At 65.6% G+C, this 11,965-nt stretch overlaps 1 protein-coding gene across 4 annotated transcripts; it reads right to left on the minus strand.

Annotated features, from left to right (window-relative positions):
* Window positions 1–553: 553 nt before the first annotated feature.
* CD40 (CD40 molecule) lies at window positions 554–11,591 on the minus strand. 4 transcript variants are annotated; one of them, XM_072879332.1, is made up of 9 exons: window positions 11,376–11,591; window positions 9,850–9,931; window positions 9,090–9,215; window positions 8,845–8,988; window positions 8,504–8,603; window positions 7,456–7,517; window positions 7,085–7,186; window positions 6,628–6,653; window positions 554–2,192 (listed from the first exon to the last, which is right to left on the minus strand). In XM_072879332.1, exons 1-9 carry the CDS (start codon window positions 11,421–11,423, stop codon window positions 2,148–2,150), a joined length of 735 nt encoding a protein of 244 aa, XP_072735433.1. In that variant the 5' UTR covers window positions 11,424–11,591; the 3' UTR covers window positions 554–2,147. The 4 variants fall into 4 exon arrangements, with proteins under 4 accessions (XP_072735433.1, XP_072735434.1, XP_072735432.1 ...); XM_072879333.1 differs by having other exon boundaries at window positions 555–2,192; window positions 7,085–7,183; window positions 11,376–11,490; XM_072879331.1 differs by lacking the exon at window positions 554–2,192 and adding an exon at window positions 5,424–6,299 and having other exon boundaries at window positions 7,085–7,183; window positions 11,376–11,490.
* Between the last annotated feature and the right edge of the window lie 374 nt (window positions 11,592–11,965).

Raw genomic sequence — 11,965 nt, forward strand, 5'->3', positions numbered from 1 at the left:
TCCAATTTGTCAAGATCGTTTTGAATTCTAATCCTGTCCTCCAAGATACTTGTAGTCCCTCCCAGCTTCGTGTCATCTGCAAATTTAATAAGCGCTTTCTCTATTCCATCATCCAGGTCCTTAATGAAAACATTGAGCAAACCAGAACCAGGGCAAGCCCTTGGCCATCCAAGCAGCCCGACACTCGTGCCATGCTTGCCGCCCAAATGTGGTGGGAGACGGAGCCAGAGCTTTGCCGTGTCAGCTGTGCCTCACTGCATCGCCCAGTTCACGTGGGACCTCTCTGCTTCGCTGCCCTGGCGCAGTGCTGGGACCATGGTGTGCTGCCAGCTCTGCGGTCCCCGGTCCCTGCTGGGGAACTGGGGTGCCGGAGCCGGGGCGAGGCTGGGAGGGGGCAGAGGTTCGTCTCAAGGAGGGCTCCAGCTCGCACTGCTGCTGGCTGGCACAGCGCCAATGCCTGGGGCCAGCCCGTGGGTCTGCGCCACGTCCCGTGCAGTGAGGAGCCCGGTGTGGTAAACGCCGCAGGGCTGTGCCCTGCAAACCCCTGCTGCAGCGATGCCAGTGGTGTGAGGAGGGTGTGCGGAGCAGTGGTGAGACGGGGCTCCAGCGGCAGCTGTGCCCTGCAAACCCCTGCTGCAGCGATGCCAGCGGTGTGAGGAGGGTGTGCGGAGCAGCGGTGAGACAGGGCTCCAGCGGCAGCTGCTCCATCCCAGGCTGGGGCGTGCAGCAGTGACTGCAGCGACAAGTGGGGTGCAGAGGGGAGCAGGCGTCCAGCAGTGGGAGGGCAAGAGCCCCTCGCCCAGGTAATCGGTGTGGGCATAGGGGCAGCAGAGCAGCCCCTGATGGGGCCGTCCTCCCCCCTCACGGCACAGCGGCTGAGGGCAGCAGCCCACATCCTTTTTTGCCAGGTGCAGGCTCTCCCCGGCCCCACGGTCTCCCCGTGCAGAGGCTGCTCTCTTGGGGGCCGGGACTGCTCCTCTGGGCTGCACAGCAGGGACCTGGAGCCAAAGAAGAGCCACCCCGTGTGCCCCTCCAGGCCACCAGCCATCTCTTTTCTTTAATTGATTGTAGAAAGCAATTTACAAAGTACAAACTGCTGCCTATGCCAAGCTCTGCGTGTCCAGGCATAGCTTAATTTCACAGTAAAATTTCAAATGCAATGAATGGCTTTTCCCAGCACCAGTCCATGTCCAAGCCAAGAGCTTTGCTAGCTGACTGCATGGGCTGCGCTGAGCAGCCCAGAAATGGCTCTTGCACTGCCCTGCAGAGCACGCAGCTCCCCAAGCCGACCGCCACGATGGCCACGGCAGCCCTGCCCGCGCTCATGTGGCTGATGCTGCCCGGGTCAACTCAGCTGTGCAGGACCCATCATGGCTGCAGCCCGGTCTGCGGGAAGCCACGGGCCCTGACTCTCCACGCAGACAGCTGGATGCCGACCTTGCTGCAGGCGTCCCGTGTGATGCTGCCTCTCTGCATGGCTCTCAGGGAGGTGTCCCAGCAGGGCTGGCCGGCGCTGCAGTGTCGGGGGCTCAGCTGAGAGCTGGTGCTCCTGCACTAGCTCCTTTCATGTCAGAGTTATAATTTCATGGTCAGGGTCTAGGAGGTTTGTACACACAGATGCATTAGTTCTGCATTTAGTGATACTTGAATAATTGGTGTCACATCAATTAGATCGGTTCTTGGATACCGCAGTGGTAAGTGCTGTGCAAAAGCCTCTGGGCTGCAGGATATGAGGTATCCCAATGGCAAGTGGGGCTGGTGGGGCTGGCGGGGATATCAAGTGCCGAGTGCGGCAGGGGTACGCGGCACATCTGTCCTTTGCAGGAGAGCGGCGAGGCCTGGGGCTCTCGAGGTGGTCGCTGCCTGGGGCTGCTGTGCTGGGGGGACGCTGCCCTGGCTGCGCAGCATGGGGGTGCAGGTGTGTGCTCAGGGAGGTGCTGCCAATGTTCCAAACCTCTGAGCTCCTCAGTGCCCCAGTTGTCCCGTCACGGTGCTCCTCTGTGTCAAGCCACTCGCTGAGTACCTAGTTCAGCATCATCTGCCGCTTCCCTTAGCCCTTTGGACTGCCGTTGCATGGCATGGATCTGCACACACGGTGGATTTCCCGGCACAGTGCTGCCTGCCCTGACAGCTAACGGGGAGGAGGCTCAGGTGGGTCTGGGGCAGTGTGGAGAACCCCAGGGCTCATGTGCCTGCAATACAGATCAGCGCTGTCAGTCCTATCCCCGCTGCGGATTGTAGGCAGAGGTAATTTGCAGATGACAAATATCCCCAACAGTAAATATTTTTCCCACCCTCATCTTTCTACAAGCAGATAAGGTGGCAGCACTGTGGCAATACGATTGCTGGAGGGAGACAAACTCTTTGGCAGTCTTAAAAGTCTATTGTGTCCCCGCAATTATTTATAGATAAACAGAAGAAAGCCAATAAGCACAGAATGGAGCTGCAGAGCTGCATTTGTTATGATGATGTTGTTATCTCTCCCTCACACCCACACACGCACATCTCCAGTGCATGGAAACTTGCTGCTGGCAACAATTAAATCCCCATCCCATACGAGGCAGGACAGGCTGGAGGTTTTGCCCTCTCCTCGCTCACTTGCTGCCAGTCTGTTTTCCCCCACAGCAACCCAACCACACAACTCCTCCAGCAGCTTCTCACCCTCAGCCAAGCCAGGGAGCTGCAGCACCCGGAGTGCCGCAGGGTCCTGGGGCACCCATGCAGCAGCATGGTCCCTCCTTGGGGCACCCTGGGGCTGCTGCATCTCTGTTCCTGGCAGCAGCAAGATGTAGAGACCAGGTGGCCTTCACCCCGGTAAACCAGCCCCCAGGGTGCTGGGTCCCTTGTGGTGAGGGGGGTCCTGGTGTTGCTTGCAGGGAGTGTGGGACAGGCTGGGTCCTCACCAGCTCGTGCAGCAGGACCACAGGGTGCGGGTGCTCCCCACCGCTCAGAAGGGCGCGGGGGCGAGCCTGTTGGCTTTCCCTGCTCCACGCGGCCAGGACCTCCTCTCCCATCCCACACCACTGCCGAGGACAGAAACGCGTGTGTTTGTTTGGAGGAAACCGTGTGAGGGATCTGGGATTAAACAATGTGGCAGGGAAGAGTGATGGAGAGCGCTGCTAATGAGCGCATTTATTCAGCCTGTTGGAGTGGAGATGCCAGGGAGTGAGAAACGCTGACTCCGGCATGGGAAGGTGTCGGGAAGCACTGTGCTCTCCCCGTTCGGTGAGCGCTTGGAGAGGTATCTGAGCTCTGTAGGAGCCTGCAGAGAGGGGCCGGGGGCCTGGCAGGGCTGGACCCACTGAAGGGGAGGGCAGGAAAGCTGCAGGCACAAGACCCGGGGTGCCTCTGCGCTGGGCACTGGGGCCCTTGACCAGCCCAAGTCTCGCCGTGTCCCAGGGTGCTGCACGGCATTGCCTGGCTCCCGCTGGGGCAGGAGCCCCACAGCTCCCCGGGGCACGCACAGTCACTGCTCCTCCCCGGGGCCACGGGTGCGGGGGTGGCGTGCATCCCTGCCAAGCGCTCAGCCTTGTCTCTGTAGGACCTCCACCCACGGAAAGCACCGGGACGAGCTCTCCAGCTGCGGACAGCATCCGAGGCAGCGACTGGGAGCCTGTAACTGGACTGGAGAGTGGGATGATTTTTCATTGCTTCGTCACAATAAGAGGACAAGAGTAAGTGACTAGTACAGTTCGTTCACTCGGTAAAGATTTATACAATCACTTCATCCGGTAATTGGTATTCTGAGGAGAGAGGGAGCTGCAGCTCCAGCATCCGCCTCTATTTGTTTTCTCTCTGTCTTTCTCTCTTTCTCGCCCCTTTTCAGAATGAGTAATTCTGTCCCTCACAATCCCATTTAAACAGAGCATTTGTGAAGTGAATAATTAGTTACATTCAATTAGGTCTCATGCGCTCTCTCTTCTCACTTTGGGGGACAGACGCGCTAATGAGATGGCACATGTCTGACATGCGGGAGCAGGCATTAAACACACTGCGTGCCAGCAGGGAGAGGTCAGCACTGGGGGAGGCCGGGAGCCAGAGGGGCCAGCCCGCTGCCGTGGGGCAGCTGTGGGGAGCCAGTCCTTTGGGGGCTGTTTGGGGCCAAAGGCTCCACGTCTGTGGCCCACGTGATGCCAGCCCTCTCCACTGGCAGGGCCAGCAGGAAGTGGGGGCACGTCTGTCCCCAGGGCAGGTGGGGACCATCCTGCCGGCACTGCCGGGAGCACCGAGCCCTGAGAGGGAGAGCAGTTGATATGCTTTTATCTCCCTTATTAAACCTAACATTAGGTTTTAAGAGGAGCCTTAAATAATACGCCACTGCCTTTACAGTAAAAGTTGCTCCGTGTTCCAGCTGCTCCTGGCGCTGGGATTTACGGCCTTTCTTACGCCATGCTGCGCGCACTTGGGTGGTGGCGGGTCACAGGCTGCAGCTGCTCTCTGTACCTGAAGCCTGCGCTGGGCTCGGTGCCGCTGCGGTCCAGCCCCATGCCAGTGAGTCAGGGCCCGCAGCAGCTCCGCTGCTGCCACCCCCGGCACCCCATAGCGCTGCCCTGCAGTGAGACGGGCCCCACACGGTGCACGTGGCGATGGACTGGCAAGGCGAGGTGCACCGAGCCTGCCTGCTGCAGGCAGCCCTGCCTGTCCCCTCAGTCCCCTGCGATGCAGGGTGAGGTCAGGGCACGGGCGGTGGGGCTGTGTCGGACCGGAGCCCACGTGCTCTCTCCGCGCAGGCAGGGTCAGCGGGTAGGAGCTGCCACACTGCCCGGCAGCCTCGGGGGACGCCGGCTGCAGACGCAGGGGCAGCGTGCCCAGCCTCGGGGTGCGCTGGAGGCTGGGGGACAGCGGCGGGAGGGTCTGGGGCCGCGGCAGGGATCGAGCACGGCTGAGGGTGCCTCTTCCCGTCCCTCCTCTGGTGGGAGCATCTGTCCTGGCAGCACCCGTCCCCCCAGCAGCAGCGGTGGCAGGAGCGCTGGCAGGCGCCGGAGGAGCAGGGAGGCCTGAGGAGGGGCCGGCAGGGGCCGCGGGCCGCGCTACCCGCGCCCACTGGGAGAGAAATAAAAGCGTGGCCACCGCTTCCGGGCAGCGGCGCGGCGGAGAACGGCCGAGCCCGCCCGGCCCCCCCCGCAGCGCCGTGGCGGAGCTGGGCGTGGGCGGCGTGGGCCGCGGCGTGGGCCACGAGGGCGGCGGCTCCCCCCCGCGGGTGGCTGCAGGCGGCGGGGCCGTGGCGGCGGCCGCGTGGGCTGCGCGGCACGTGGCCAGCAGCGCGCGCCCTCGCCTGCGCACGTGCCGTGGGTGCGCGGGCGCGCGCGCGGGTGGCGGCAGCGCGGAGCCCCACGCGGGGCGGGGCCGCGCTGGAGGCGGTGGCGGCGGCGGCCGGTCCCGCCCCGCGCCGGTCCCGCAGCTCCATCTCCCGGCCGCCGCGCGTCAGCGCCCGCCGCCTCGCCCCGTCCCGTCCCGTCCCCGTCCCCGTCCCCGGCCGAGCGAAGAGGGCTGCGGGCGCTGCCGGCACAGCGAGTCCTGCCTGTATTTGTGCCCACGGAGCCCCGCTGCGCGGGGCCAACTCGGGGTGCCCGACGGAGGGGCGGACCCGCGGGCTGCGGCCCTGCTCCAGGCTGCGGCCCTGCTCCAGGCTGCCCCGGGGCCCGGCTCCAGCACGGGGCCCTTGTGCGGGCGGCTGAGCTGTGCTCTGCCACGGCAGCCCCCCCGCCGGCAGCCCACGCTCTCCCCCCGGCCCCCCGGCAGTCAGGCAGGCCCGGCTCTGCCGCGGGGTCTCCACGTGAGCGGCCGCGCTTTGCTCCACCGTGGCAGCCCTGGCCCGGTGGCCGCACCGGGCTCTGCCCAGGGGTCAGCATGCGAGCAGCCGCGCTGGGCTCTGCCGCAGCACCCCAGGCGGGCAGCGGGACCGGGCTCTGCTCTGGCCTCCCGGTGCAGGCAGCTGAGCTTTGCTCTACGGTGGCAGCCCTGGGTGCTGCTGTGGTATCCCCACAGGGGTGGTCATGCCATGGTCCACTGCAGCGTCACATCGTTTACAGCCAGGCCAGATGCTAGATTTCCTCCCCCGCTGGAGAGAGGACAGAGGAGACGGTGCTGGCCCCGGTCTGTGCTCCTGTTGGAAGCAGCGCCCCGCACCCTCACAGCCTCTCCTGCTCCGAGATACGGCTCTCCTTGCCATCCTCCTGGGCCACGGGCTGGCCCCCAAGCAGGGTCTCCTGCACAGGGATGAATTCCTCCTCCAGCTCCACGTCCACCTCGGTGGGCTGCCGGGTCTCTGGGCTCTCTCTGGGCTTCCCAGCCTCCCTCTGCACAGGGGCAGGGGCAAGGGTCAGGGACAGGCAGCTACATCCCCCACCTCTGTGGCCACACCTTTCCACAGGCTCCTGCTACACTCCCGTGCAGGGCAGGGCCTCCCCATGTGCAGGTCCCTCCTGCCTCAGCATTTGCCAGCAGCATCCCAGGGTTGCCCCAGCCGTTGTCCCGTCCCAGGCAGGCAGCCCTAGGACAGCCCCCACCCCTCCTGCCCTGCAGAGCCACAGTCCCTGCTCTGTTGCTCCCTGCTGCTGGCACATCACCGGCTGTGCCAGCAGGGACCCCCGCCCACTGCTGGAGGAGGCCTCTGGGCAGACTCACCTGCTTCTGCACCCGTCGCCTGGAATCTGGATGGAAAGAGGGACAGAGAAGGCAACAGTCGGGGGAGTGCCCCTGCCCTGCCCTGAGCTCTCAGGGGTCAGAGCCGGGGCTGGTGCTGCGGCACTGCAGGTCCTGGAGCTCACGTTGTGCCTGCTGCTGCCGCCAGGCTGGAGAGGCTGGGGGCCACGGCGGGGGAGCCGGGCTGGACCCACAGGGCACTGGCACTTTCCTCCAAGAGCTGGCCCAGCTTGGGCTGCGGCAGTGCAAACGTGCCTGCTCCCGAGGACAGAGCCCACAGACCTGGCAGGGCAACGGGCTTGGGGAGCCATGCCCTGGCAGTGTCCCCAGAAGGGCTGCCCCACTCTCGGCAAAGCTGCCACCATCCTCCCTGCTTGGCTCCTGGGCCCCGTACGGCCCCTCTGGCCAAGGCATTGCTTCCCGTGTCCCAGCCCCTTACCTGTGTGGACCAGGCAGTAGATGCAGATGCCCACAAGGCACGTGACAACCGCAGCAGTGATGGGGATCAGCACCGACAGCGAGGAGCGCCTGCCCGACTCTGCTGAGGGAGATGGGGTCAGCGAGGCTCCTGCATGACACTCCCACCAAGATGCCGAGTGCCGTGAGCTGCGTCTGCTTCAGGCCCAGTCCCACGGGGATCCCTCACCCGTTCAGAGAGGAGCAGGAAGGCATCATGCCAGCAGTGCAGTCAGACCCTCTTCTCCCCAAAACACCCACAGGCCAGGCCAGCTCCTCTGAGTGCTGCAGGAGCTGGAGCACCAGGAGATCTCTGCTCTGCACCGGCCCAGCCCCGGGGCACCAGGCACTTACCGCAGATCACATCCGAGGTGTTCGTCCCTTTCACCTTCACCACCAGCCCCTTTTCCTCACAGCTGCAGGGAAGAATGAGACCATGTAACCACAGCAGCAGCCTGAGCTGCTGAGCAGAGGCGGAAAGCCCCTGAGGAGGAACGGCTGGGGCTGGGCAGCCACCAGCGCTGCATGAGAAAGCATCCTGTGCTGAGCCTGCCGGGCTCTGGAGGGGCACGTGGCCGGCCAGGGCCTGTGCTGAGTGACGGGGACACCAGGTACATAGCAGGGCCCCACCCCAGGGTCCTGGTCTGGAGTTGCTGAAACTGCTGAAGATAGGGACAAGTTTGGGGACAAAGCACAGGAGGGAGCGGATATTTGAGACCTGCCCAGTCAGGAAGACCCTGGGGCTTGGGCACTGCAGCTATTGCAGAACAGCTTAGAGATGACTCGATGACAGGCTACAAGTGGCTCCGTGGGGAGGTAATTTCTGGGCACAGATAAAAGCAAAGTAAAATCCAGTGGCTGGCAGCTGAAGCAAGACTAATTCAGCCTGGAAATAAGGCTCACGTTTCTACCAGGGAGTGCAATTAACCCTCAAGCAGCTTTCTAAAGACAGGGACGACCTGCCAGCCCATGGCATCCTCAAAGCCAGACTCACCACGGAGAGGGCTGGTGGCTTGGCTGATGACTACAGCCAAGGAGTGTGCTGGGAGGGAGAGCCTGGACAGGGCATGGGGGGTCCCCATAGCCCCTCATCCCTTTCTCCCCAGTGCAGACGACAGCATAGACATCCCTGGAGGGGCCAGCACTGTGCACATGCTGAGGGACAGTCACAAGGGCCTGGACGTTTGCCTCAAGCTCAGCCACACTGTCCTGCAGCTCACCACCCTCATAGCTCTGCTCCTCTCACTCCTACCCTATGCCAGCCAGATGCTGTGTCCCTCAGAGACCATCCTGGCCGCCCAGTCCCCAGGGTCCCCAAGGATGCTGGCAGCAGAGGATGTGCTCACAGGGACTGGGCACAGCTGGGGATGGGTGAAGGACGTGGTCAGCACTCAGACAATACCTTGTCCAGGGATGGCACGGCTCAGTTTTAGAAGAGACATTGGAGAAGGTGCCTTCTGCACAGGGCTCGCAGGGGGATGACATCCGGGCCACGGTCTTGGCTGGAGAGGAGCAGAGGTGGCAGGAAGGTCAGTACAGGCTGCAGGAGGGGAAGGGCTGTGGGGGTCAGGCAAGCAGCCCTCCCCGTGGCAATGCTGCCAGGCGCAGCGGCAGGCAGGCACAGCTCTCCTGAAGCCCTGCTAGGGGCACCTTGCTGGGGGAGTCCCCCTTTCCCTCAAGGACCTCGGCTCAATGCTGCCAGGGCATTGGTCCTGCTGAGAGGGAGGAGCTGGTCAGACTCACCTGCCACGAAGCCGAAGCCGCGCTGGCAGGGCTGGTTCTCCACGCAGGTCTGACAGCTGGTGTCAGAGCAGTGCATGCCAGCCTGGCACTGGCAGACCGTGTTGTGTGTTGCGTTCCCTTGCGTCTTCACGATGAGACCAGCGTCTGGGCAAAGGGAGCGTGGGCGAGGTGAGGCGCTGGGTGGGTGAGCCTCAGGGGACACTGGCCCCCGCAGGCTGGGGCTGGTGGGCACAGGGAGCACTTACTGTCTTCACAGATGTCATGGGGGGCACAGTGCCTCTCCTTGGTCCAGCTCTGCTGATAGTGTCCGCTCTCACAGCGGGTGCAGAAAGACTCTTCTGTGCCATTGCATTCAGAGACCAGCTTTTCCCCTGCAATAGAGGCTGGTGAGGAAGGGGCAAGGGGGCTTTCCCCCTCTGCTGGCAGAGCTGCTGCCTGGAGGACAGGGGAGCACTGGCAGCTGTGGATGCCAGGGCCACTGCAGCATGCTGCTCCGTAGCCTGATGCCGCTCCGGCAGCCAGGGCTGCAGGGGCCAGCTCGCCCGGTGGCTGCGCACGCTGCACGAGGCCAGGTGGGGAGGGCTGCTGGGTGCTGGGGCAGGAGAGCAGGGGGGGCTGTTCACTGCCTCCAGCCCTCCAGGGACTGGGAAACGATCTGGCAGCGACAGCAGGAGCTGGCAAATACCATCATGATCTGGTAGTGCCAGCGGCAGCACTCTCCCCGCAAGCTGCCCATGCCGTGGGGCCCTGTGGCTGCAGGAGCACAGAGTCCCAAGAGAGCTGTGGCAGATTCAGTGAGGTCCAGGGGGTCTCCCAGGGCACCCACGAGGTCCCCAGTTGCTCTAGCACTGAGGTGACACAGGGAGGTGAAGCTGTCGGCACTGCTGGCAACGGGGTGGGGAGGGGCTCGGTCACACCAAGCTGGGCTTGCTCCGCTATGGCCGGGCAGTGGGTCCTGGCACAGCCGGGCCCTGGGACACCAGGAAGGGGAAGGGGTCTCCGTACCTGGCTGACAGCGGTTGCAGCACTTGCCCTTATGTTCATACTGCTTATCAAAGCATCTTATGGCGTCACCAGGCTCCCAGCACTGGAAGAAACAAGACCCGCGAATTCATGCTGCTCCCCAGCGCTCCAGCACCGCCTCGCTTCTGCAAGCACGCGTGTGCTAACCTGCACGCTAACCCACATCCCAAGGTGAGGGCTTCCTCACACTGCTCTTCCCATGCCTGCGCTAACCACAGACCGCAGCAGAGCCGCCTGCACTGCCTGATGCCACCAGTGCTCTCTTTGAAGTGGGGTGGCAGTGATTCCGGTAGGGTGGCCCCATGTTTCCCCAGATTTCCTAAGAGATGCTGATCTCACATCGTCCCGTGCCCCTGCCAAAAGTGCTGCAGACCCGGGCAGGGGCAGCGGTGTTAACCGAGCCTCCTGGGCCCAGAGCACTGCCAGCCCCTTCCCGAGGCTGATGCACCAGCCCTGGGGGGCAGGAAAGCCCCGGGGAAGTACATCATCCATGCAACGGCAGCCAGGACTCTTCCTTGCTCCTCCGAGCAGGGGGCTGTGTGACCGGGGAAGGGTGGAGAGGAGGCAGGGAAGCAGATCTCAGGCCAGCCTGGGTGCAGGAGGACACCCACAGCACCATACCCTCGCACAGAGCCAAGCCCCGTGCTGCCCGTCCCCAGCAGCCTGGCAGTTCCCGGCAGACCCGCCTGAGCCTGGCTGTCCCCGGGGAGCGGGACCGGGGCTCCGGCAGAGCCCCAGAGCGAGATGCCGCGGGCCAGCAGGGAGGGAGGGCCAGGCACAAGGGCTGCTGCGGCCCAGCACGGCCGGGTGCTGCAGACCCCCGCGGGGCCCCTCGGGCAGCCCCGGCTCGGCGGGGCAGCGATGGGGCTGCGGGGCACCGCCAGGTCTGACCTGGGGATGCCCGACCCGGCAGAAGGGGAGCCGGCCCTGCCGTCACACACGCCTGACGCTGGGCAGAAAGGGAAGTGAAAGGGGCGCAGGCAGGCCCGTCACTGCGCTCTCCCAGCACCCGACCCGTGCCCCGGGCGGCGGAGCCCCGGGGCTCGACGCTGCCCCTGGGGACCTGCGCCCCGTCCCCGGCCGGGCACAGGACCGGGCTGCAGACCCCGCCGGGCTCCACGCCCTCGCGTGGAAAGCGAAAGCGAGGTGGGGCTGAGGGGCCCGCGGGCAGAGACCTGCCCTGCCTGCCCCCTCCTCCTCCCCGCATCCGCGCTCCCGGGCGGGGGCTCCCGGGGGAGGCCGGACCCGGCCGGCTGAGCGCGGCTCAGGCTGTGCGGGGCGGCAGCGCTGCCGGGGCTTCCTCCGCCGCCGCCCCGGGCACGGCTCCGGCCGTGGGCCTCCCGCGGGGGCGGGCCGCGCCGAGGGGACGGGCCAGAGCGGCCGGACCGTGCTTCTTCCCGGAAAGCCCGGCGGCCGCGGCCGGGGCTCTGCCCCGAGAGAGGAAGGAAGAGAGGGAGGAAGGGAGCAGCCGCAGCCCCAGCCCCAGCCCCAGCCCCAGCCCCACTCACGCCCAGCAGCACCACGCCGAGGAACCCCAACAGCCCGAGCCGCTCCATAGCGCTGCGCCCCGCACCGCGGCCGCCCGCCCTATAACTCTTCGGCCCGTTCCCGCCCAGGAAGGGGGCGTTGGGCCGCCCGCCGCCGCCCCCGGGGCTTCCCCGCGCAGCGCCGGGCCCGGGGAGCCCCGCCAGCGCCCGGCCGGGAGGGGGGCAGGGGGAGGGGGAGCGGCAGCTCCCCGCCAGCCCACCCGAGCCCCGCGGTGCCGGCCCGGGCCCCAGGCTGGCCCGCCCGCGATGCTCGGCCGGGAGCGCCGCGGGAAGGGCGCCCGCCCCGGCCTCTCCCTGCCGCCGTCCCTGCTGGGACACCCAGGCCCCGGGCCCCCGCCCGCCACCCGGGGTCTCGGCAGAGCCGCTGGGGCCGGGGGTCTGTGCGCGGCGTCTCACCGGCGCTGGCGGTGGGAAGCTGACCGCTGCCAGGTCCCTGCCGGCCCATAGAGCCGCTGCCCGGCCTGCACCTTCCCGGGGCGAACGAGGTGCAGGCAGGGGCAGGAGTCAGCTGCGGAGCATGGCGAGGAAGGGCTTTGTTCTGGGCCTGCTAG

The sequence above is a fragment of the Ciconia boyciana genome, chromosome 14 (assembly GCF_034638445.1).
Source record: "Ciconia boyciana chromosome 14, ASM3463844v1, whole genome shotgun sequence".
Lineage (NCBI taxonomy): Eukaryota > Metazoa > Chordata > Aves > Ciconiiformes > Ciconiidae > Ciconia > Ciconia boyciana.

Excerpts from the sequence above, each read along its gene's own strand:
- CD40 (XM_072879330.1), bottom strand. The coding sequence starts at position 11,423 with ATGGAGCGGCTCGGGCTGTTGGGGTTCCTCGGCGTGGTGCTGCTGGGC. Across the intron at positions 9,216-9,849 it reads CTGCAACCGCTGTCAGCCAG|GGGAAAAGCTGGTCTCTGAA; the intron begins GTACGGAGACCC and ends CCTCTATTGCAG. Across the intron at positions 8,604-8,844 it reads CGGCTTCGGCTTCGTGGCAG|CCAAGACCGTGGCCCGGATG; the intron begins GTGAGTCTGACC and ends GCTCCTCTCCAG.